The sequence below is a fragment of the Manis pentadactyla genome, chromosome 19 (genome assembly GCF_030020395.1).
Source record: "Manis pentadactyla isolate mManPen7 chromosome 19, mManPen7.hap1, whole genome shotgun sequence".
NCBI lineage: Eukaryota > Metazoa > Chordata > Mammalia > Pholidota > Manidae > Manis > Manis pentadactyla.
In genome coordinates this window covers 7,740,069-7,765,855 of record NC_080037.1, presented here as the reverse complement: position 1 = coordinate 7,765,855, position 25,787 = coordinate 7,740,069, and the positions used below count along the sequence as shown (strand labels likewise).

Sequence of the window (25,787 nt, the reverse complement as noted above, 5' to 3'; positions counted from 1 at the left end):
AGATCCCAATGGCTTTGGGGAGTCCTGCTTGTCAGTGTGAGGCACTGAGTGGAGCACGGCCGCTGAGTGAGGGTGCCAGCCCTCGTGTTCCTGTGAGGTGTAGGGCCCTGGCTGTGTGCTGTGGGGACGGGCAGGTGTCTGCTGCAGCACTGCCTGGAGTTGAAAGGGCTCTGGCAGGAGGGGGCTGAGACAGGAGGGTAAGCCCCCGGTTCAAGCACCACCCTTCCACCCACATGGTCTGAGTCACAGGAGTGAGCCCAGAAGGAGCTCTGCCTCGGTGGCCCTGAGACCTCCTCACCCAGCTCCGCCCAGCCCGGCCCTCACCCCAGCCCCTCCCTGGGCAGCAGCGCAGGCCCCTTGCCCTGAAATGCCTCTGGACTGGGCACGGACTGGGGGCAAAGACAAGACACACCAAAGTGGACATGAGACTAGCAGCCCCGGGGTCCACAAAAAGGCCAGGAGATGCCAGGACAAAAGGGCCACCTGGCTTAGGAGGGGCGATGATGACAGAGCACCCCTCCGCTCCCCTCCCCCGAGCATCACACCGCCACGGCCCGGCCTCCCGTCACCTAGCCCGTCACTCCCACAGTCGGTGCCCCACAGCAGCCCCGTCTCCACACAGGAAAGCCAGGCTATTCCTTAGAGAAGTAGAAACATTTAATCTGTAACTGAAATGTCTAGGTTAGCAGCAGTTATGGGCACCCAGAGGCTAGTCGGAACCCGTTCCCTGAAGGCATCCTGAGGGGCACTGAGGCCCCGTCAGCTCACAGAGGTGGGCGGCAGGATGTTGGCCTTGCGCTCAGCCTCCACACAGTACTTCTCAGGAAGGCCGGTGGCTCTGCAGCGGAGACACAGGGCAGGAGTGAGGTGGGGTGTGCGCCCCGAAAGGACGCGGCAGGAAGCAGGCCCTGAGTGGGGTCTATGGAAGCTGGGGGTCCGCACCCCCAGCCCTGTGCCGCAATCCGTCCCCCAGGCACATTCCTGGCAAGCCTCCAGCACCCTGCCAAGTTGTCCCCAGACAGCCAGGAAGCCCCGGTCCCGGAACTTTCTGCCGGGGCCCTTGGGAGGGCAGCGGCCAGTGTGAGCTGGCGTGAGTCGAGTGGGCAGAAGGGGCCCCCCCTGAGCGAGCGCCTGTCCCAGCCCGCTGTGCACCCCCTGGGGAAGCCGGGGACCTGGCGGGGAGGGATTCCAGGGTGCCTCAGTTCCCCGAGTCCCCGCTGTGCACGCCCTCGCCCTGGGGAGGCAGGCAGGCTGGGGGGAAGGGACCCCAGGGCACCTGAGCTCCGCCAGCTTCTTCCTCTTGCCGTCGGCAATGCGCTCACGCCGCCTCTGGGCCTCCTCTTCCAGGCGCCGGCCCTCCTCGAAGGCGGCGATCCGGCCCTGCACCTGCCTCTGCTGGTGCTCGCGCACCTGGCGCCGGAGCTCGTTGGCATGCTGTAAGCGCGCTGCCACCCTTCTCTCCTCCTGCAGCTGCTCCTTTGCCGTCTGTTCTCTCTGTGCCCTGGGGGAGGCACACCGGTTGCTAAGCCAAGCTGGCCCTGCTGAAGAACGGCCCTGAGGGAGCCTCAGGGGCCCCTCCAGTGGGCATGCTTCAGAGGCCGCGGCGCTCCACACTCTCTGGACCTCTGCTGTGGCTCGGGGGTCAGCCCCAAAGGCCGCCCCCTCCCACCCAGCAGGACCGTGGGCGGGCGGCTGTATGTCACAGGCACGCGTGGAAGGGCCCTGTGCACGGCTGAATGCTCTGCTGTCTCTGTTTTGAAACTCTCATTAATTTTTTAATGAGGGCTCCCACACTCTCAATTTTTACTGGGCCCTGCAAATTATGCAGCTGGCCCCACTCCCAAAGTCTCACCCAATGGGACCTACTGTTCCTACTCCTCTTTTCCGGTATAACGATGCGTGACTCCCCTGCAGCTTGTTCTTAGATATCCTGCCCTCTCCTCTCCTTCCTTCCCAGCAGCAACGACAAGCACAGGAACACACCAACGGAGGGGGTGCTCAGGAAGTTAGAGAAGTGGTGAGCTCCGAGACACTGACTCTCCTTAGCTGCTGGAGGAAGGAAGGAACCTGGCTTGCTGTCTCTTAGCTGTCAGATTGTGCCAACTCTCCACGTCCTTCAGAGCACAGGAATACATTCATAGACCTTGACACCAGGGGAGAGAAACAGCGTATGCAGACCTGTATATAGGCTCTGAAAATGCAAATGAACTGTAGTCACATCTCAGAGGAAGTAGTCATAGGCCATCTTGAGCTATCACCTCAGTTCCTTCTCAACATAATAAAAAACAAAAACAGAATGTAAAATCATCTTCGGCAAGGATTTTTCACCTGCTCTCCTCCCCTGGGGTCACTCGTACCCCAACAAAGTGACCCAGAGCTCGGATTCCCTTACTCATTGACCTCTAGCCATCTTCCAAGACCCACTGCACATGGGGTGTCCCCTCAACTCCCAGACTCTGCACCATGCAAGCACCTGCTAAAATCCAACACCTTCTACAGAGCCTTCCCAGGTTGCCCAAGAGAGCTGACTTCCCTTCCCTTCTGCGTTTAGACCCAATCGCCACCACTCAGACACATCTATGATTACAGGAAGACTCTCCTCTCCACCTAGCAGAGAAGTTTTCCATGGAAATGGGGGACCTATGTGCATCACTAGAGACCTCCCCAGGGGGTGGGCAGTTGAAAATCCAAGTGGGACAAGCCTGGTCATTTCACAGGGTTAGGGCAGTGATCTCAGAGCCTGGCTGCATTAGAATCACGTGCAACCTTGCAAAAGCTACAGATGCCTGGGCCTCCCCACAGACCAGTCACAGCAGAATCTGTGGAGTGGGAGCCAGGACAGGATAGGTACTTTCTGAAAGTTCCCAGGCATTTTCAAGAACCACTAGGGAGGGCAGGTCAGCTATCTGTTCTTAGTCAATAGGCTGGGAGTTAAAGGCACCCCTCTGCCCAGAAGCAGGAAGTCCACACATAGGCCATACAGGAGGCCATGCTTTTGAAGTAGAAAAGCTGGGTTGCTGTTTATGGCAGAGATGCTCCCAACACCTGAAGACACCAGCATGGTGGTCAGGTATCCCTGGAGACACCAGGGCTAAACGCTAACCTAGAATGGCAGTGAAGTCGAACTTCTCCAAAGGGTGGTCCAGCTTTAATAACTGGCTAGCATGTATGCTTCAGGCAGTCAAAGCAAAGAAGAGACAAATGGGTCAGTGGCAAGGCAAGACTTTAATCTCTTCCCATTAGTATTTATTAGTGTCTGCTAAAGGCGGGTGTCCAAGGGCACACAGCCAGGGAGGGCAGACATCTGAAAATTAGTCTGGAGCACAGGGGCAGAATCCTTGAGGCCATTAAGGAAGCTGCCTTCTTCCCCAGGCATCCACAGACCATGGCAGGGGGAGCTACAGAGCCTAAGGGGACAGGAGAGGGGCCCACAGTCCAACAGAAGACCAGGACAGAGATGCCTACAGATCTGCTCTGCCTCTGCTTGGGGACCTGGGGGCTCTGGTCTGCCATACAGCTAACAAGGGCAGTGCCAAGAACACGCAGACCAGGGAAGCTGGACCGCCCCACTCCATCTCCACTCACCTGAGCATTGTTTCTATAATTCCATATCTCCCCCCATCCAAGTTTTGTTACCCTTTGAAGTCTGATCTCACAGAGACTGAACCAGAGCAAGGAGTCACTCCCAGTTAGGCCAGAAGTTAGAGCCACAAGAGCACCCCGAGGGCCAGGCCTGGTGGCAGCAGACCTGACTGCCAGAAAGCAGAGCAACTGCCACCACTGACAGCTGGGGTGGAGGAGGGAATGGGGATAGTGAGAGATGTGAAAACCGCCCTTCGCTCATATGTTGGAATTACCTCTGAGCCGAAAGAGAGAACAGAGCTAAAAGGATAAAGGGCTGGCGGGTCAGGAAAGATCTGTAACTGTAGGTGAGGTTCGTACAAATACGAATCTCCAACAGCCTTCCCACATGAGTGGGCAAGGTCAGTGTTTGATTCATCCTAACAGCTCCCAGAGCAGCCAGCGCAGGGCCTTGAATGTATGTGCTTAATAAGTATTTGTGAAATGAACGGCAAAGACCCCCGTTAAAGGCCTGCTCCACTGACTCACAACCGTGGTGTCTGACGTTCTCTCCATCTCTCCTCACCTGCATGGCTGCAGCTTCATCCCCGGCTTGCAGGGGTCCGTGGAGGTGGGGGAAGACAGGACGACTGGATTTATGCCTTTGCTCACACCTTTAATGCTCCAGGCTAGAAATCCCAAGAAGCCCCAGCCCCTTGCCCACTTCTGGGCGCTACTTTCCAATTGTGTCATCATAAAATTCTTGGTTCAGGTGTCATTGAAATATTTCAACCATCATTAAGAAAAAACCCTCAACGCAATCAAGATGGACACGCATCTGCCTGTGGACATGACCGACAGCTCCTCTCCACCCACTATGGACCATCCCTGCGGCAGGACAAGGAAAGGAAGCCAGGGTTGCCAGGCTCTCCTACCGAAGAATCCTCTCGAACTCATCGCGGTCCCGCTGCACCTGAACGGCCAGGGTACGCTCCTTGAAAGCCACCTGTTCCAGCCGACTTTTCTGCAGTTTGGCCTCCATATCCACCTTCTTCTGGGCGTTCTCCTTCTCCTTTCTGCGCCACTCCCTTTCTGCAGCCTCTTGGTTGCGCTTAGCCCGCAAGGCATCCTAGGAAAGGAGAGGGTGAGGAGACCAGTGAGGGTGCACAGCAACCGCGCGTACCCACCAGGGGCCTTCGGGAAGACCCCTGCCTCAGACCAACACAGCCTGCTTTGAGGAACTCCATGAATTTCTCTGGCAGCAAAGTTATTCTGAGCGGGAGTAGATGGAATCCTTGTCATGGAACTTTCAGGTCAGAAGACACCCTCGGGGGGCACCTAGTCCTGCCACCCCTCTCATCCCAATACTTCAAACACCTTCAGGCAGTCCTGCAACTGCTTCTAATTTTAAACACTGCTAATGATGGAGATGCCTCCATTTCCTCTAGTGACACACTGCAATGGCTAGTTAAGTGGAAAGTTCTTTGTGTAGCAGCCATAAATCTTCTCTTGAACTTTCAGCACATACTGCACTGCTCAGTCCTCGCTGCCAGAAGCACGGGGAGCCGGCCCACCCCTTCATTCTCAGACTACTGAAGTCTAGAACACTTGCACCCTCTCTTCCATATCTCTGCCCTTGAGGCCATTCTGCAGATTGTCAAATGAATAGTTGAGGGAAGCCGAGACTAGACAGGTACCTGCTCTGCCTGGTAATCCTGGGCCTTCTCTTGCATGGCCCTCAGGCGGGAAATCTCTTTCTCTTTCTCTCTCCGGATTCTTTCCTGCTCAGCTTCAAACTCTGCTTCTCGAGCCTGCCAGGAAGAAAAGGCCATGTAGCATATCTTCCTCTGCTCCAGTCTTGCAGAGAGAAACAGAACCCCTGCCTGTCTGTCCAGTACCTCCCCAACCACTTCCTGCCTCCTTTTCAGAGGCACAAACGCTATTAGCATTTGTGAGGCCGGGAAGGGCATATGAGGTACTGGGATGCTCAGGCATATTGGGCCGCAGACATGCCCAAATGCCCAATGACCCCTCCGCCAGTCACCAGCCTCTCCCAGCTCCTCCCACCAATGTCCTTTCCATGTATGATGATGATATATTCCTCTCCTGCTCGAAAGCTATGGTGATTCCTCATCATTCCACACTTTGCATTCTTCTGAAGGTCTGAGGCATCCCCAAAAACTGCTGTCAATTCACTGTCACCCCACCACCTCATCTCCTATCATGAGCAGCACAGACTCTCTGCTGCAGCCCTCAAACCTGTTCACCAGCTCCTACACGTGATGCCTTATGATTGCCACATTCATGCATTCAGGGAAATAGCTGCTGAGGCCCACATGACGTCCACAGCATCATTCTACACATGTTCCACCCAGTCTGATAATGGGCACACGCTGTCAGTTTGTACATTTTGAAGCACTCGGGACATTTCAGATCAGTCACTGACTAGGTTCGCAAGGTGGCTGTGATGATTAAATGGAACAGCATGCGTGAAACACAGCACAGAGCCCGTGCACAGGCCAACCACGGATAAATGGTGGTTGTGTGAGCATGATCATGCACGAACCACCTACGTCCGTTGTCTTACGTTTGCACTCTGTTGCCTGCATATCCCAGCATCCAACGAGATAGCCGAAGCCAATAAACCAGCTTTGCTGAGCCTCATTTTCTGGGGTTTGCATCTGGAGTACACAGGTACATCACTAGGCATCCTTCTGTAGAGCAGTCTGACGTGCTCTCTGTTATCACGGAATCTCAGAACCAGCCCGGGAGACAGGACCAACGCGTGAAGAACTGAGTAACTTTCCAGCCACCTTGAGCCCTTCCTTCTCCTTTTACATAAATCCCTGGTCGCTCCATCTAAACCCTGCTTGAAAGCCCCCTTTTGCCCTCCCTTCCACACAGACCCCAATCACTCCATCACTCGGGTTGCCTCGGAACGAGCCTGCACCTTTCTGAGCTGCGTCTCCCTGTAACTGTAGGTGGGTGTGGCTGTCTGTCCTGTGTTCCCTCTTACAGCTTCTACGTGGGGGCAGGAGCAGGCTTGATTTTCTGAGTCTAGTGCCCAGGACGGGATGCCCGATAGAGGAGACTGTACAAGAAATTTACGGAGCAGCTGACTCGCAATTACTGGGGGTATAATTATCCAGGTCATGAGAATCCACAAAAATTATACCTTCGCCAATAGTTTTAATTTTCTTCCCTGCCTGCAGCCGACCCTCATCCCAACCTCTAATCAAAGGTGTTATCAAAAATAATAACACCCTAATTTGAGTGTCCTTTCCAGGCTTCTCTCTGTTGATGAACAATGGTCTGGCCAAGAGGAAGAGAGAAAGAATCCAGGAGCCTGAACTCAGGACACGACTTTTAGAATGGCACACTGCCTTCTGCACAGTCCCCTTAGCTCTCGGGCCTGCCTCGTCCTGTGACTTACACTCCACGCCTGCCTGGAAGTCCCAGGCATCAGGAACCTACCATCTTCTTCTTGGTGAACTCCATCACCATCTGGTCGGCCAACTTCTCCCGAGCCAGCAACTCTGCTTTCTGTTTCTGGATCTCATCGTTGATGCGCTTAATCTCAGCCTGCATCGCCAGTTTCTCCTGGTGCCTGCGCTCCATATCCTAGCAGCAAAAGGGGGAGAGCCTCAGAGTGGAAGGGGACAAGGCCAGAAGACACTGGCGTGTGAGGACAGAGAGACACAGAAGAGGCAGGGAGACAAAGGCACTGTCTGCAGTCTAGCTTCGGTCTCCGTCCTTCGTGAAGCTCTCCTCTCAAGGCCACCAGTGACCTCGTCTAGCCAAATGGCCTCTTGGTCCAGCTTGGCTTGGTGGCCGCCCCCAACACTGCTGATCTCTGTATCTTCTCAGGCGGTGGAGGCTCTTAAAATCCTACTCAGTGTCTCCTACATGTCATTTTACGTCCCATCCTTTCTTCACGCGTGTTCCTCCTGCTGTTAATTTGCTTCTCCTATTCAAACTTAAAGTGGCTATTCAATAGTGATTATTAAAATAATAAAGTATTGCCCTACTTGAGTGTTTTCTATTCATTGGGCATTTTATACAGCCAATCTCTAATGCCCAAATAGACCCCCAAACCCTGAAAGGTGAACCTAATTCTCTCTCTCGTGCAGAGGAAGACACTGAAGCCCAGAGCTTAAGTGACTTGCCCAGGGCCAGACAGCTGATAAACTCCAGGGCCAGAATTCTGAAGCCTCATCTTTCTAAATGGAAGGTTCCAATCTTCTCTGAAAGATTTCCCCGACTTTCAGCTCTCTCTTCACTTCTGAAATCCCCCTCTGCACTTGCGATGGTGCCACACCTCCTGGGGTTTAACTGGACACCGTCTTGCAGGTCCCCATTCATTTCCTGAGTGCTCATTCTGTCCCAGCAAGAGGACAGGGACCATGTATCCCAATACCCCTCTTTCCCAATAGCCCAATGCAAGGAAAAGAATATGCAATAAACTATTGCAGAGAAGGGGGACCAAAGTGAGCAGCATGTGAGAAAGAGGGGGGAAAAGTATTAGACACGGGGAAACTCAATGAATGCTGCAGATGAGAGTCCCAATGTGACCACATGCAACAAGATCCCTTCTAAGGAAGGAGCCTCCCCCTTTTCCAGCCCTGAGCCTTTGAAACTTCCCAGGGATCAGATCAAGCACATTCTCAGGACACAACACAGAAGGGCACTGGGATCTCGGGCAGCTGGTCCACCTGCACCCTCTGATCAAACTCAGACTCCTCACTTCCATCTCTTCTACCCATCCGTTCACCCACCTCCCACACTGTCCAGCTCCCTCCATTTCTAAGATTAACCTCCTCTCTGGACTTCCAGCTCCTCGTCAGCCCGGCTTCTGCCCTGACTCTCCAAGGCCCCTCTGCTGGCTCTCCCCCAGCTGGGCTCCCTGCCCAGTTCGGGCTCCTTCCTCCGGGAAGCCTCCGGAGCCAGGTCAGCACTGCACTGCCCGGCTGCAGCTGGATGCACGTGGTGCACAAGTCACGACTACGGAAGTCCCTCACTCGCACCAGACCTGCCTCTCTGCACGCCCCACCTGTCCCCTCCTGCCACCCCAGGGCTCACGCTCCTTTCTTCCTTTCCTTTCTGCCTTCTTCCCACCAGTTTTAGGCTGCCACTGGTACCCTGGGAAGTACTTATAATCTCATTGACCCTCAAAGCTAGAAAAGCCACCGACCTCTCATCTGTGACATATATTATCATGTATTTATTTACTCACTTCTTTGCCTATTTATTTACTTTTTGGTTTGTTATTTTTGTCGGTTCATTTGATTTCCAAGAAACCAAAGGACTTTCACTATTTCTCAGCTTCGAAGCTATTCCAAAGCAACCCCAGATAAACTCCCTCCACTCTTCTCCAAGATGCTAGAAAGGTGGGGACAGCAGCTTGCACCCCCTGAGGTGATAAGGCAGGTCTAAGCTGGGAAGGTACAGGTTTCTACCCTAACATTGCCTAATAATGCTCCCTGTCGCCTCAGGAAGTGCCTATTAGATGGACAGCAAAAGGAACAATGACACATCAGTATAATGGTGTTGACTGGGATGTTCTCAGTAAGCCCACCAAGTCCACTTCCCACAATGCAGACAGATTACCCAGTTACCATTTCTCACCCCTTCCCCTGCACATTGACCCCATGCTTCTCCTTTCTGGCGCCTTCCCTCACTCTCCTGAGCCAGGAACTTGGCCAGGTCTCCCTGTCTTCTTGGCCCTGTTGGTCCCCTTCTTGGGCAGGTCCCAAGGCTGCATGCCCCCTCGTCTTCCCTCACTTTCCAGGGGGTCTTCCTCCCACTCCTCACACAGATCCTCACTGTGCAAGAGAAACTTTCATACTTATAAGCCACCTGTGAGACCCTTCAGGGACCCCCTGTCACTCACCACCTTCAAAAGCCCTGGGAGATAGTTAAGTCAATCACCCATAAACATGGGGAGGAGCAGAGAAATACAGTAATACATGCTCTACAAGTTAAAGGGCACCAGGAGGAAATGAACAGACAAATCAGAATGCGAAGAATTCTTCAAGTCAACTGGCCTGGAGGCTTCAAAAATAATCAGTGTTGTAAAAATGATGAATGAATGAGGCAACTCTTCTGGATCAAACAGACTTAAGGGGATACAAGGTGTGAACATTGATTGGATTCTGGTTTGGAAAAAAGAGAACAACTGAAAATACACTTTTTGGAACAATAGAGAAATGTGAATATGGATTAAATATTAAATGATATTGTAGAATCACTGGACTCAATTTTTTGATGGGGGGGAATGTGTTCATGGTATTGTTAACACGTATTCAGAGACCAGGCTGAAGCATTTAGTAAAAAGTGTCCAGATACCTGCAACTGACTTTCCAATAGCTTAACAATAACAAAATATGTATGTGCATCTAAGGGACAAACAACTAAGATTAACAATCATTAAATCTGGGTGAAGTATTGATGGGTGTGGTCCCACTCTTTCAACTTGTGTGTGTGTATAAAAAAATTTTAAGGGAAAAATTGAAGGAATGAAACAGAAAAGAATCCACCCTCCAAACGCTGGCCACGCCCTCACTGCGCTAGGGACTTTTGTATATTGCATCAGACTAGATAAGGCAAAGGGAAGAGGATTTGTTTAAGTCTGCGTAGTTTGGGCAGATACATCAGCTTTTTTTTTTTTTTGCAATGGATATATCTACTAATTTTATTAAGGCTAACAGGAAAATAAGGTTTGAATCCTCAATACAATCAACGACCCTGGGATGCTATGTACTTCCAGTGAGCTAACAGCAGGGAGTCTGGAATAAGACAGTGCTACTGTTCATCTACAAAGTGCGTAATATCCTTAGATAATTGAGGGAAAACTATAAAACATCCCTATGTTTATTTGTGCAAAGCATGCAGCCCTATATTTTCTTTATGTGTCCATTCACATGGATGTGTCAGTCTTGGACCCCAAGTTCCAGGAAGGCAGGACAACATCTCTCCAAGTGACTGCTCACTCCCCAGCATGGCTCCACAGCCAAATAAATGTTTAACGTGGCAGTAAAACGTTGATGGTGGTGATGTCGTGAAGTGAGCATGTGCCTGCCAGAATGTCAGTCCACGCCCTGAAGAACCCAAATCTTGCAGGGCTCTGTAGCCACTGCTGGTGGGACATGCTCGGTCCGGCCCTCTTACCCTTAGATCCTCCTCTTGGAGCTGTTCCATGTACTCCAGCATCTGCTCCTTCTCCTGCTCCTTCTGCTCGGTGAGCAGCGACCGCTCCTCCTGGTTCTTTTCCATTTGTTCCACTATGTGCCGCCTTCCCCTGGGAGGGAACAGGGCCATGGCATCTCAGAAATCAAGGGGCTGTGTCTCTCTGCTCCAACCTCTCCCCAGATGGGAGGCATTGCAGGCATGGTTTGCCAAGCACCCCTTAACCATCACGATGCCTCCTGAGCCTGGACTGGAGTCCTTCCCGGCATGTCGTGAGGGGTTAGTCATCTCTCGTCTGAGCTCCTGGCTCTGGGGCTCACCCTTCTTGAGATCCCTCGTCCTGATTTGTCTGCCCATGAGAGCACCCCACATCATAACACAGTTTCTCCCTTGCAGTATGTCAAGAGCTTCTGAAATCTCACTGTTTCCCAAGACTTCCCAGGGTAAGCAGAAGGAACCAGCTTCCTGTGCTGGCTTCTCAGAGCTTCGCAGCTGCAAGGCCCAGGGCGACCCCTCCCAGCAGGGCTTCTGCTCTTCCACTCTCCGGTGTATCTCCTGTCCTCACCCACCTCCCATGCCTAGATTGGAGGCTGTCTTTCTTACATCCTATCTCACATTTTAAGACTGTCAACTGCTGGTGGACAGGGCTGAGTCTGAGGAAGTCTCTCCCCTCAGCAAGGCCCCAGCTTAGCAGTTACAACCAGAGGAACTGTTCTCAACTTCTACGACCAGAGTCGCCCACAACTCCCTATGTGTTATTGGGATGTCAATAAACTTAGAAGCATCCAGACTCCATGACGTAGGATAAAGGCTGGTAGAATGAGAGAAGTCACAGATTAGGATGAGCAGCTAGGAGAAGGAGCTGGAGATTCACATTCAGATAGAGCCCTTGAATGGCTTCCCGACTCCACATGAAATAAACAGGAGTAGTGAGTAAAGGCGTTACGTAGAGGCAGGCTGAGACTCAATATTAGGACCAGCTCAGGTCATTAAAGCTGCCTAATGAGGCAGAGAGTTTTCCTTTATTGGAGCTGTTTATGCAGAAGATGAAGAGCCACCTAGCCATTAAATAAACTTTTACTGGGAGCCTACTCTAGTCTACCAGGTGCCTATGAGAAGTACAGAGATGAATGGGACAAGAGGACAGATGCAGATGGGGAGGGAGGGCTGCCACTCAGGCAAACAAGGACGATTTATAGAGGTCATTCCTGTATTGCATGGTTGGTGTTCTAAATCTACAACACTACGATTCTATAATTTACCTGCTCTGGGACTTGTCCTTTACTGAAAAATGGAGGGGACTGGATTTACACATTCTGACACGCACTAAGTACCTCCTATAGGCCAGACGCTCTGCTAGGCCCAGGAGCTCCAGCAGTGAGTGAGACAGGGACCCCATGCTCAATGAGTGCATATGAGTGAGGGCCAGGGAGCTCCAGCGCAAGAAGTGGTTCGCTGGAGTATAACCAGTGCAACATCTCTGGTGGACAAGGAAGCCACCAAGCCTGTCCGGGGACATGAGGGAAGTTTGGGGGTGGGAGGGGGGACAGCAAAGCTACCTACTAAAGGAAGAGAAAGCATTTTCCGAGAGGAAAGGAAAGAGAAGGGTATTTAATACCCCGGGGGACAACTAAAATCACGAACTTGTGACCAGACCTGGCACGCTGGGGCTGGGGCAGAGCACGGAGCAGAGGGCAAGGAATGGTGGGGAGGGAGGATGACCCAGGGCCAGATTGTCAGGCATTTGCTACAACTTTGGAGGTAAGCTTGAGAAGGTCTGTGGTTCTGTGAATCACTTCATGAGGTTTTGAGATAATAATAGAGGGTGATAATGACCACTTCTCATCTCCTCCCTCTCTGCAAGGCTACCTGGACCTAAAGACACATGGAAACGACTTAAGGAGGCGCCCAAACCACCTCTTTACCGGATTCTTTCCTCCCTCCTCTTCCTGTCCAGCTCCTCCTGCCTTTGAATGGATTTCTGCCGTTCCACCTCCATCATCTGATCCAACCGTTTCTCCTCTGCATCCAGTTCTTTTTGGATCAGCTGCTTCTCCAGCATTTGGGCATCCCGGATGGCATGGCACTTGGCATTGAGGATGACCTGGGGAGTGGATGTGAAATTGTGGCACTCGGCCTGGGCATAAGGATAGGGAGGGGTGCAGCAAGGGGCACAGAAGCTGGAGGGAGGGGAAACGGGACGTGCACAGCTGCTCCCAGGCCCGGAGAAGCAGGAGCATTCTTATATTCAACCTTCCCCTTAATAAGGTTCAAACTGAACATTTACGGGGCCCCCATTAAGTGCTAGGCTGTGCAAGGAGAGGCCAGAGAGGCCCAGAAGATCATCGTTCAGGGTCTTGGTGTTTTGGGGGTCATGGATACCACTCTTTGGGAACATGAGGAGAGCTATGAGTCTTCACCTCCGTAAAATCCACTTCCATATATACACACAAAATTTCCACAGAACCTCAGAGGTTTGTGGAACCTCTGTAGATCTCCCTTAGGAACCCGTGAACCCCAAGTCAAGACCCCCTCGGGGGGTCTTCTTCTCCTCAAGGAAACCAAAACACTCTTTGGGAGGCAAAGCCACTAGATTTTTAAGCTGGAAGAGCCCAACATAAAACATAAGGGGATGAAAAACCATGGCCATCAATAAGAACTATGAAGTAAAAGCCCTGGAAAATAAAAGATGTAAGCAGAGTAGATTTACCTGAGAGACAGAAATGGTAGATGGAGGGGCTGGGGTCAGCATTTCTCATTTGGTGGGGAAGTGAACCACGGGTACATGGGAAACAACACAGAAGTCAAGCACTCTCAGCTAAAAGAAGCACTTCGGCACTTCAAAAGAATCCAACTGCCTGGACCACTGTCTGTGGCCAGAATTGAACTAGCAGAATACAAATAAAAGTAATAACCTCACATTTATTTATCAGTCCACAGTCCCCAAAGCCTCTCCCAGGATAAGCTTACTTAATCCTGCCAATAATTCTGCTAAGTAGTTTTGTCACCCTTATTTTACAAATGAAGAAAGTACTGCTCAGAGAGGGCAAGTGAGTTGCTCAAGGTCACACAGCTAGCACATGGCCAGGCCAGGCCTCCCTCTGATCACAGCAACTACCGTGGCCGGTACGGCCCTCCCCAAGGCCAGCCCCTGGCCTTTCACCCCGCCTTGCCCCATCTCCAGCTGGAGCCAGTGCTGTCCAGGGCATGGATAAGATGAGGGAGCAGGCCGTGGCCGTGAGTCCGCAGAGGAGGAAAGAAACCAAGAGCCCCCACCTTGCTCATGTCCTTGAGCTCCTCCTCCTGCTCCTGCCGCAGCTTGTGGGCCCTCTGCAGGAGGCTCTGGGCCCTCTCCTTGGCCTCCTCCTCCAAGTCGGTGAGTTTCTTGTTGTTCCTCCAAACCATTTCCTTCTGCTTCATGATCTTCTTGCGTGTGGTCACCGCATCCTACGGGAGGCCAGTCCAGATCAGGGCAGGGTTTTCCCTGTGCTCCGGGTACCAGCCCGGCTACCACAGGGACCCGACACGGCCTGCCCCACCCCACCGCGCTGGCAGAACCCCGCAGCCTCGCAGCCGACGGCACCCTCACTGCTCCCCGTGCCCCCCAGCGGCTCCCACACCTGGTTCTCATTCTCCATGTCTTCCCCGAGCACACATTCACACTTGCTGCAGGGTCCCCTCACTAGAGCTCCCGGGCCCCTGGCAAGCGGGCCTCTCCCCTTCTGTCCCCCATCTGCAGAGTTCAGGGCTCCGTGAGGTTAACTACCATGATGGCTTCCTTCTCCTTCCTGAAGGCCTGCTCCCTGGCCTCGAGCTCTTCTCTGGTCAGGACGTGGGACGCCCCTTTGATCCGCTCAAACTCCTCAGGGCTCATGATGAGAGACTCCCCAGAGGGGTCCTGGGTGGGAACGCTGATGCAAGGAGAGTGCAGAATTCAGAAGGGGGAGAGAGGGGGACAGCTGTGAGCACCACGCCATGGGCTTCTCTGCCCACTTCCCCCTCCCCCATCAAGGGCTGGGCCTGTGGCAAGAGAGGGTACGGGTCCTCCGGTGGCCGGCAGGAGTCCCAGGTGAGGCTGATGGGGCATCACAGGCTACAAACGGCATTTTAAGGACTTTTGCTAAAAGGCCCCATTTATATGTCACCTTCTCTGTGCAGCTGCCCGTGACCCTCCCCCACGTGCACACACACCCGTCCCCCGCCATCAGGCTGGCAGACCCCCTGCGCCTCGGAGCCCCACCGCTCTCTGCTCTCGCTGCCCGTGTTACAGCTCAGGGGGCTCAGTCTGTTTCTTTTGCTCGGTGACAAGCTCCTTGGGGACACGGACTGTTTTAACCACAGTGGCAGCCTCGTCTCTGGTACAGTGCTGGGCACAGAGTGACAACTCAGAACAAAGTTGTGGAATTTTGAACTTTACAAATAGATTCTTCCTCAAGGATGACATAAAAAGGGCGAGGGGACACCAGACAAGGTTGAAATGGATGCTCGTGAGAAACGTAAACACCCCTGCCCATCCAGCCCAGAGAGAAGCTTTAAACCCTAAATATTAATTAAAATCTCTGGTCAACAACACAGCCAGGTCTACAGACTTCTCCTTCCTAGCCGCACAACACATTCAACAAACCAATAGCTAATTATAATGATTACAAACAAATGACATACATTAAAGATGGAGGCAGGAGAAGCAGGGGCTGGGAATAAAGCTGCTTCTGGGTGAGGCCATTTAAAAGGTCCAAGGCAATGAGACACAGACGTGGAGGCAGGAAGTGAAAACTCATCCAGTAAAACTAGGTGTGGGGTGAGGGGGGGTGTCCAGGAGGTGAACCGAATGAGTGAGTGGACCTGGGGCTCAGCCAGGCTCTCCTGGTCCACTGTAGCATGGCCCAAACAGCCGGGGATCTGGAATGGCCAGGAATGACCTGAGTCTGAGAGAGCATCTCATGCTGCTTCCAACAGCGCTGACAAGCAACCAGGAACTTCACCTCCAGCGTGTTTTCAGGACTAGACCAAGAAGGGGCCCAGTCTCCGGCCCAGGAGCGGCTGGGCTGCGGACCGTGTCTGACCCTCTGGGGCTGGGGCTGACGCGACAGCCCCCCTGGAGCTGTGGCCCCGCTGTGCCTCCCCAGCTCATGACACAGGCGGCATTTCCTGGGGTTTGGTTTCCAGTGGGAGGAGCCAGAGTTGGGAGAAGGGCTTCGGAGTGTGGAGGGTGAGTGCCAGAGCCGAACCGCTGGGGGTTGACTCAGCTCACACTGCTGAGCTGGGCCTGAACCCCACAGGAGGGGCCCGAGCAAGGGGGTGGCTGCAGTCAGGAAGCAGAGCTGAGCTAATCCCAAAGGAACCCAAGAGCCCTCGGGAATTTCCTCTCTAGGCCTCAGAGCCTGAGAGGAAGCCAGGGGGGCTAATTAGGCATCTGGTCAGTTTCCCTTGGCTTCAGATCCCTGGTGCAGCCAAAAGGAAATGACTCATGTGGACTAGTTCCTCTTACCAAGTGGGGGAGGCTCAGAGAGGACCCCCCAAGTACCTCCCCTTCCCCAGCCCGAGTCCCACAGCAGCCAGAAGAAAGGGAAGAGAAGAAGCCGGCATCAAGGGCAATGGCAATAATAGACTCGAGAGAGGGGGAGACAAGAGAGGCCCGGACGGGGAGGAAAGCAGAACCATGGAACAAACGGGGAAAGGCCCAGGGAAGACGTGGGCCTGGCCGCCAGTGACTCCAGGTGGCCCCGTGTCCGGGCACAGGTGCTCGGCAGGAGTGCAGGCTGGCACGGGCGGGCACTGCGCCCTGGGTACTCACATGAGCTCCCGGACCATGTCCCGGGTGATGAGCTGGATGGTCTCTGGCTTGTGGTCCAAGCCCGGGGCAGCGAGAGCTTTCTGAGTGGCATGCTTTTCTCGGAGCAGCACGATGGGGTTGTCGCTCTGGGTCAGGGGCTGTGGGGCCACAAGGACCACTTAGAGGCTGGTCACCCCACTTCTGCTGGTGCCCTAACTTCAAGTGTGCCTTCTCCTCTGCTGGAGCTCCCACCCTATCCTGTCGGGGCAGGCTGGTGGGGCCCGGACTGCAGGACCAGCGAGAGTAGCCAGGGCACCGGGAAGCACTTCCTCGGGGCTCTGCCCTTGACCATGGCCAGATGTGTTCTGTACCGACGGGCTCTTCCGAGAACAAGGCCCCTCTGTACCTCGTGTATGCCCTCCCGAACGGGTGTGGGGGGTGAACGTTGCTAGTGTGCGTCCATCCCTAACCTAAAACCATCAGGAGTGAATATTTGGGGTCTCTGGGGTCTCTTTCCTCCATGATTTATGAAGGAAGAAATAATGATGTCTCTTGGGCCACACAATGGATTTGAAGCAATACAATTTATTATACACTCATCCAATCTATGATATTCGTAATGTTTAATTCTCTCTAATGACCAATTTACTTTGATCCCCCAAAAACGGCCATGTGGAGGGAGTTAGAAATGGCCAAATGACCTGGTGGAGACCTGTGTGTAACTAACGTGGTGAGGAGGTGAGCGAGTGAGAATTTGCAAGAACACACATTCCACATATGATTTTTTTTTTGCAAAATGTTCTGAACATGAAGGAGTTAGATGATAAGCAACTGAAATGACTTATTTCAGGAAAATGTTGAACACAGGAGAGATTCTCATTTGTCATGAATGTAGTAACTGGGATCCTGAGTGGAGGCACGGGTGGCCTTGACGGAGGTCCTTCCGGGCCGGGGCCCTCGCTGTGCAGACCGTCCCCGGAGCGCTGCTGCCACCTGGTGCCATCCCTGCTTCCCCGCCGTCCCACTCAGGCGTGCCACACGCCACTTCTGCCCCCTGCTGCCAGGTGGGAGACTTCTGGACTCTCCCCGGCAACAAGGCCCAAGGAAACGGGGCCCGGAGCAGGCATTTTCTGGCTACCCCCATTAGCCAGCCAGCTGGACTGCCGGAGGACTCCGCCATTTCCCAATCTGTCTTCACTGTAACTAGAAGGTTCCCCATGGGCCCAAAACAAAGAACCGTTAAGTGAAACTGCATCCCTTTGATTCTTTCCCTTGTCAATAGGAGAACTGCGCAGAGTGGGGGTCTTCTAATGGACTAGACGCCCGTCTCGAACCCTCTGGAAAGTACTTTCTGATTCACCGTGAGGACAGCAAGGGGCAGAGGTAGACATCACGTCTCCTCTCCCCACTCACCCAAGGCCCGAGGCATTCACACCTGCGGTCACACCACTAGCAGCTTTCCCCCTCGCTCCTCTTTCCCTTAATCTCACTGCCTCTTCCCACGTCTCATTCCGTCTCTCCTTGCGTCTCCTCCTTGCCACCTACTGAGCCTCCTGTGTACCCAGATTATTCCCAGTGATGCTCCTGCCCCTCCTTCTCTAGACTCAAGGGGTTTCAGCTTCATAGTCTGGACGACGTCTGCAAGCAAAGACGAGCTCGTTTCCCAGAGCTAAGTGACGGTTTTAATTCAGCAGCTGGGAAAGGAGGCTGATTTTGTGTTTCACTCCGACACTAGTCTTGGACGGAGGGGCAAATATATTGCTCTGTTGTCTGTAAGTCTGGTCCAGTGGCCCTCAGACGTTTTCATCCTGGGGCTCAGAGTTCACATGCTATGCAGACCTGAGGATTACAGGGATAGAGGAAGCCAGGTACCCCTGTTGACATGGGTCCCACTAGATGTCAGAGTTCAACAGCACAGTTCTCGGAACTTCCCTCTGCCTTCCATCTGAGAGTCACCTGGGGGGTGGCTTGCGCAATGCTAGATTTGTCCGGAGCAACTGCCCCCAGGGGAGGCTCAGTGAGGGTTACCTTGATACCTCCAAAGAGGTTCTCATCCACCTGGGAGCTCACGGCTCTGGTCCGGTAGCGAGTTCTAGTCCTCGACCTGTTGGAAGCGGCAGAAGATGGGCTCTGGAAGCCAGTGGTGCTTAAAGGCTGCAGGGAGAGGCAGAAATTGGGGGTCATCGGTACAGAGAGGTAAATAAACACTTTGCGAGCCTGAGCTGGAGGTGGGGAGATGGCATGTGGAAAAAGCCACTGGGAGAAGTGCCTGGGTAAAACTCTGAAATGTAGGGGACACCCCCACAGAAGCAGGGGCCAAGCACACTCGCTGCATAGAAGGAGCACCTCTGTGGCCCCAGGGCTGAAGGAGACAGGTCAGCATGCAGTACAGAAAGGAGGGGAAACCGGCACAGCAGGAGCACGACCTCATTGTCCCCAAGGACACTGTCTTGTGGGGCCACTCGGGCTTGCCTCCCCGGAAATGTATAGTGTCTCCACATGAAATCAGAGCCTGAATCTGAGCCCCCTTCTCAGCTGACACCACTATTTGCCCTCCTTCAGTCTCCACAATCTCACAAGGTTACAGGGTGCAGCACAGGACATAAAGGAGGGAAAAGCACCTCACCCGCTGCTTGGCACATGGTGGGGACCTAGTAAACTGTAGTGGGGAATAATGAAGGATCGCAAGCAATGAGCAAGCAAATCGGTTCATAATGTCTGCCATGTGGCTTTCACTGCCAGGACCTAGTTTGGATAATGAGGGTTTAGATAATTCTCCACCTAATGAGATGCAGGACACAAGGTTCATCTCCAGCTACAGAATCTGAAAACACCAGATATTTGCCTTCCAACCCCAGTCACAGGACAAGGCTGAGCCAATTGGACCCTCCCAGCCTGATAAGAAGAGGGAGAAAACAAGGAACGTCCTCTGACCAAGGCCACGGTGGCTGCCGGACCTGTGTCTGGGCCCGTGCTGGTAAGGACACCAGCCACAGCGCCCCATGTCCAAAGCTGCCGGCGTTGGGGCTGTAACAGTTTCAAGGGTCAGACCTGTTCTGGGTTGTGACTTCTGGCCACATTCCGGCTACAAAGTCTCCCTTTGTTCCCGTTTTCCAAGCCTACTTTCCCAGCCATGGTGTAAAGTCGGCAAGCTCTCCAAATCCTCTCAATACCTCCCTCCTACTTAAATTAGAGTTCTGGTGCTGATGCTATAACTGAGAACCCTGACAAATACAGCCTCCACTCCCAGAGCTGAGGGCAGCTTCACTCAGCCCCAGGGGGAGAAGTCTGCCTCCAGAAGGCGGTTTCCTTGAACCATGGGTCAACCCCGTGCTGAATGTAAAGGTGACACAAAGCTCACTTTAGAGGTGCACACATAGCCCACGGTTCTCTAAGCTGAGGTATCTTGGGGGAATGGGCAGGCATCGGATCTCCCACACCTGGCAATCGGCACCAGTCCAGGGGAGAGGATGGACAGGGATGTGGACTGTGCATTCCAGGTCACTACACCCAGGGCAGTGTTTTGAAAACTCTCTCTGATCTGCCATGTCCAGCCAGGCACACATGCCCCAGCAGCTGTCCCACCTGTGTTAGGGTTTCACATTAAATAAGGCATTTTCCAGCTGGTTCTGTTTCATACCACGCACACTGCCATGTGTGGCCTCTCCCTCACTGCCTGGCGCAGCCAGCAAAGGGCTTCCAGGGGGAGCCTCCCCATACAGCCTCAGGCAGCCCCTGTACAGCTGAGCAGAAAAGCTTGGATTCATTAGAAAGTAAACATATCAGCCCTGAGGATGCCTACTAACACACTCTGAAGGGTTTTTACATGGTAAATGGTGAGCAACTGCTCCCCCTTTCCCTGAAAATGGAATAAGAGGAAATGAACAGAAACTGCCACAGGTGAATGGAGGCTAAGCATTAAAATACCTGGAGAAGTTAGAAGGCATTGGTTCCAATCTGAGGGACGGTGGGGGTTCTGGATAGAATTAAGGGAAAAGGTGTGGTGTCTGGCACAGAGTAGGGGCTTGATGTGCATTTGATGAAGAATGAATGAATGAAACCAAGCATGACGACCTCTCAAGGGCTGCAGACCAGACTGAGACGGAAGGCTTCCCAGAACACGTCTGCCTGACTCCAGGTCACTCCACCACCCCACATTTTCCGTAGTACGTATGTGGTCTGCACTGTGGAAAACCATGCATGGGAAAGGGCTTTGGGGTACAGATGGAAGGTATTATTACTGTTTTGCATTTGTTTTCCTGTTTCGCTTCGAGGGCTCCTGCAACAACCCTTTCCTTGTGCTCGGGTGCCCACCAGACTCTAGATCCCTCGGAGGCTGGGGCTGCATCGCCTCTTTCCTAGGCCCTTGGTAGCCAGGCAAAGAGGAAATCACACAGAAGACACTCAACTGCCTGGGCTTAGAAGTCAGAATAGAGGAAGGACAAGAGAGGACCACAGAGAAGTGGCCGCTGGGCAGGGCAGAGGGAAGCTCTAAGCCCCAGGGCTGGGTGGCTGAGAAGCCTCATTGGGAAAATGCTGACTCTGAAGCCACAAGCCATACACCAGTTAGAATAACCAGTTTTGCCAAGAGCAACAAGGATTAGAGAGGTCACTATGTAAAGGTCCTCAAAAAAATGAAGAACCAAGCAGAAATGGAAAGTTAGATCCCTCTGGGCCAGAGCCAGTAGCCAAGAGGTTCTTTCAGGAGAGGAAGGGCTGGTTTTATTTCTTGCGTGACCAAGAAAATATCCCCCAAGAAGCTGAGCAGTGCCTAGAGAGAAGCCTGTCTAGTCCTCCCCGTGGGGAGGCAGCTCTTGAGGGGAAGGAAGAGAGACTGATAAAAACTAGTTGTGACAGCTGAAGAGGCAAGGGCCCCTGGAAGATGGGGTTTGGGGACAGATAAAGAAAAGCCAGCGCTGCTTTGGTATTTTCTTCTTGGTGACCTAGCTGACCCCTTCCTTCTTCAAATGCCATCTCACCCCAGGAACCTAAAAATTTGGCCACCGCTAGGGGCTCTGGGAGAGACTCTGAGGCAGAAAGATTAGCTGATCATTCAAATGATTTTTACTTCATCACTGATACTGTTACTCCATAACACAGCAAGTTTTAAAAAAAGCAGACTAAGAAACACCTAAGTGTTCCTGTAAAACTCTGTTATGAAGGCTATGCACGCAGAATGCATTACTAAAAAAACTCACAAAAATGATAAACAGTGATTTCAGGTGAGTATCACCATCTTAAGATGTTCTGGTATCAAATAATTTTCCGCAATGAGTAGGTAACTCTTTTTATGACCAGGAAAAGAAATCACCATTTTTATTTGAAAACAAAACATAACAGTGGGCCTGGTGCCCTGACTTTGAACACAGAAGACGGTGGCCCTTAAAAAACTGTAGCATTAAAAAAAAAAAAAAAAAACTGTAGCATTGTACGTCCCGGGGTCCAGGATATTCAGCCTAAATCCCCCAAGATGGAACTGGCATAGGGCTGGAACAGGTCGGGGTGGAGTTTCCCTGCCACAGCTGTACACCTGTCTCATGAACAAAGACCAAGGCCCGTCCTTCCCTGATGTCCTTTCCACCCTGGGATCTAGTTGCTCGGCTGCACACAGGTTTCCAGTGCAGGCTGGCAAATTCAGGCTTTGAGCTCTTGGCCTGATTCTGTTTCTCTTTCTGCAGGCTTTGGCTACTAAGAAGGAGCAGAGGCCAACGCACGAGGCACCTGGCCTTTTACTGAGTGATTCACTCAGGTCACACCTCTTTTCTCCAATGCACCAGGCTGTCTATCTGCCAGATGTTATCTGATTGTGACCTCGGGTACTGAGGTCCTGTCCCTCCTTCTGCAGGATGTTGTTATTGGTTGTTTTTGTGAGAGTCCTGGAGATCTGCCTAATTGTACGCTCCCACCCCCGGCTCACCCCCACCTCTCCCATTTCTCCACACACTCAAAAGCTAGTTGAACAGCAACACACACACACACACACACACACACACACACACACACACACACACACACCCCACACCCTGGGCCTAACAGAAGAGCACAGAGATCACTAATCTGACCCACTGCTTCTCAAAGGTGCTCACAGGCCGGGTCCTGTCCACAGGAGCTCAGAAGGGCTCAGTCAGCAGGGCAAACCCCTGCCCTGAGAGGCCGTTGGGTGGGGAACCCCTGATCTGGGTACGCTAAAGCCTACAAGTCTAGCCCAGGTACAACTCACTGATTAATTTGGGCTTGGAAATAAGAAATTTTTTAAGCAGGAAAGAAAGGAACCAAGGTTTACTGCACGCCCTTAGGGGCCAGGGGCATGGCTAGGCCCTCACAAGCGGACATACCCCGCTGTGAAGCGCTGAGGAAAGCTAGGAAGAAATATGCATAATAAAACGCCTGAGAGAAAGGGGAGTCCCAGCGCAACACCGCAGGGAGTCCTGCGAAGCTGGGAACTGCTCTATTTTTGGAGTCTTGTTTCTTTTATAATTAACAAAGTTCTTTTGACATCCCAACTTGGGAATCCTGAATTTGAACCACTGAGTCCCAGAAAAACCAGCGTGCGTGAACTGTGGGCATGAAGTGTGCCCACAAGTGCACCCAAGGAGCCACCTTCGCCACCTGGTGTGTTCCCAGAAATTCTGAGATTATTTCCAATACCCCAAGGCCCCATTCCCTGTCCCCTGGCCCTCTCCCTTATCCCTCCGGGACCAACACACTCCTCACTGGAGCCAGACGTCCTCTCCGCAGCTCCTCCCAGGCCCGGTGCCCTTCTCACCCCGCATGACCCTCTGGTCCCTCCCATCCCAGGAGCATGCGGCCTGCAAAACCAGTCCCAGTCCCTCTCCTGGTGCCCTCTCCCTCATTCCTTCACCCACGTGCAAATACTTGTACCTCCTGAGTGACCCAAGGCCCCACCAACAAAAGAGAAAACTGAGGCTCGGGGACAGTGGGTGACTTCAGCATCGTCACTCTGCCAGCCAGTGGCAGAACCAGCACTGCATCCCGTTGTCTGGCCTCCTCACCAGTGGCCTTTTCACATCGCATCCCCCAGTCGCCAGCCCCCAGAGGCCCAGGCCTGACGCGGGAGGAACGGGCTGGACATCTCGTCTCCCAGTCCTGAGCTCAGCAGCCCTCTAGATCTTCAAAACCTATCGACCCCACCCGATTCCACCTTTGGACCCGCCTCAGACCTTCCCTGGCTTCTTCTAAGGGTGTCCTGCCTGCTCCCGGGCCTTCCTGACCCCAGACCCAGACTCAACTTCTGTCCTTCCCAGCGCCTCGCTTTGCCTGCTCAAACCCCAACCCCATTCGGACACACGCGGCCCCCATCCAAGGTCTCCCCACCACCGGGGTCTCACCATCTCGGCCGCAAGCCTGACGGCGCTCGCACCGCCGCCGCCGCCGCCCACAACGCCGCCCTCGCTGGGTGTTTACGCGTTACCATAGCAACCAAGAGCCCGCGCCCCGGCCCCGCCCCGCCCCGCGCTTCGCCGGCCGCCGTGACCGCGGGGCTTGGGGCCCCCGTACTCCTCTCTCCAATTCCCGCCCGGCCTCCGAGCGGAACCACGGCTCTGAGACGCTGACCCGGCCCGGCGCGCCTCTTCGGCTCCTCACTTGGGCGTTGGCTGCACTCCTGGGACAGAACCCGAACCCTCAAGAGCCTAGATGGGCCCGATTGTCTCATCGCCGGCAGCCCCTCCAAGAGCTGAGCCAGGGCCCCGATTTCCCCAGACACCTCGTAGGTCACCGCGGTTACCGTTGCCCCAGTGCCAAGCCCCACCCTGATGAGGGTGTTCTGCAGAATGAGGCGAGAGGGTTTCTCAACAGGAGAGTGTGGTTAGACCAAGGAAGAACTTCCAGCCTTGAGGATTCGCGTGTAGTTCCTGGCGCAGTTCCTTAAAATGCGGGCGTCCAGCTTCCTCGGGCGTCCAGCTCGGCATCTCCTGGGAGACTTTATTAAAAATAAAATGTAGGCCCTCGGACACTGTCTGAATAGAAATCTAAGGAACTGGCTTTACAGAGCCTGCTTTTTAACGCTTCCCAGTTTGTAACGTTCTGGAAGGCTCGTTCGGAGTTTTATAATTTCCCCAGTTTGGTTTGGCTCCTACACCTCCCACCCTGAGGGACAACAGCGAACTGATTTTGAAAACTGAACCCCCCAGCCTTGCCTGCCCCGCGCCTCACAAAGCCTACCCGCCCGACCAGGGACCTTTCTTTCCTCCAGGACTGATGAGCTGAACTCTTGGGCCAGAAGAAGTGAGGACTCGGGGACTCTGGGAGTGGCTTCCCCACTCCCAGGCCGTCACAGCGCCTTCTGAAGCTTCCCAGCTTTTATGCTTCAGAGCCAACCTCTGCGTCCTGAGAACGCACTCTGGGCTGAGGGAGGATTGGCCGCAGAGCTGGGGGCCCCGGGGGCTGGCGACACGCCCCAGGGGAATGCAGGCAGGGAGCCGGGCCACCCCCAGCTGCTTCTCAAAGGACTTACTCCAAGCCTTCACACTCTGCCCCTCGATTTCCCAGCCTTATCTCCTTTAGGATCCGGCAGCGGCCCGGATGGCGGGGCCCCACACGGTGCTGGCGGTGGGATCAGAGCGGGTGGGGGGCAAGAGCAGCCACTGTACAGCGGCGGGCCTGAAGGGGGAGCACTCTGCTCCTTGCTTGGGGGTGAGGGAAGGGCCTTTCTGTTCCGGGCGCCCTGCCTTCCCCAGCCTCTTCCCTGCGGCCGGGAGGAGGGAAGACGAAGCCGGAAGCCCGTTGTCTACGTTGGATACTCTGTGACCCGGGTAATTTAATATATATGTAGGTTTTTGTTTTATTGTCGTTTTGTATTTGTTCATAAATGGTGAGGTTTTTAGTAATACTCACTTAAACAATCTGCTTACATTTCATAATCCTTTTAATGTTTCATTTTTAATCTTTAATTTTAAAACCCTTATTTCTTTTCATATTGGCATAACTCAGGTGTTCCATGATTTTATTTAGTATTTGTATTTATTTCATTTCTATTAAGTGCATTTTGTAAATTTAAACAGCACAGAAATAAAGAAAATGAAAAACAAAACAAAACAAAAAAATTGAAGCCCACTGCGGATCCCAAGTTCTACTACGTTTTCCACCCAATCCTCACAGCCACTCCTCTCTAGGGTAGTAACTAACTATCCCCATCACCACGGACAGGACTGCCTCCAAGAAAGGTTAACTGTCCATACTTAAAAGTCTGTGCCCTTTTCTCAACCCAGGCTGTCTCTCTGAAGGAAAGGTGTAAAGTTGAGGCAGG

At 53.2% G+C, this 25,787-nt stretch overlaps 1 protein-coding gene across 5 annotated transcripts; it reads right to left on the bottom strand.

Annotated features, from left to right (window-relative positions):
• Positions 1 to 644: 644 nt before the first annotated feature.
• CFAP45 (cilia and flagella associated protein 45) lies at positions 645 to 25,535 on the bottom strand. 5 transcript variants are annotated; one of them, XM_036922698.2, is made up of 12 exons: positions 24,720 to 25,535; positions 18,548 to 18,673; positions 16,541 to 16,677; positions 14,513 to 14,657; positions 14,023 to 14,193; positions 12,672 to 12,850; positions 10,729 to 10,858; positions 7,036 to 7,182; positions 5,259 to 5,372; positions 4,497 to 4,690; positions 1,277 to 1,501; positions 645 to 838 (listed from the first exon to the last, which is right to left on the bottom strand). In XM_036922698.2, the coding sequence occupies exons 3-12, from the start codon at positions 16,555 to 16,557 to the stop codon at positions 760 to 762; spliced, it is 1,401 nt and encodes a 466-aa protein (XP_036778593.2). In that variant the 5' UTR covers positions 16,558 to 16,677; positions 18,548 to 18,673; positions 24,720 to 25,535; the 3' UTR covers positions 645 to 759. The 5 variants fall into 5 exon arrangements, 4 of the variants coding, with proteins under 4 accessions (XP_036778593.2, XP_036778595.2, XP_036778591.2 ...); XM_036922700.2 differs by having other exon boundaries at positions 24,704 to 24,815; XM_036922696.2 differs by lacking the exon at positions 24,720 to 25,535 and adding an exon at positions 23,869 to 24,695.
• Between the last annotated feature and the right edge of the window lie 252 nt (positions 25,536 to 25,787).

What these genes read in the sequence shown, in the direction of transcription:
- CFAP45 (XM_036922696.2), bottom strand. An exon ending in AGGAGAAGGAAGCCATCATG is followed by an intron (nt 14,194 to 14,512) that starts GTAGTTAACCTC and finishes GGCCTCCCGTAG; the next exon opens with GATGCGGTGACCACACGCAA. An exon ending in AGGAGGGAGGAAAGAATCCG is followed by an intron (nt 10,859 to 12,671) that starts GTAAAGAGGTGG and finishes GTTCCCTCCCAG; the next exon opens with GGGAAGGCGGCACATAGTGG.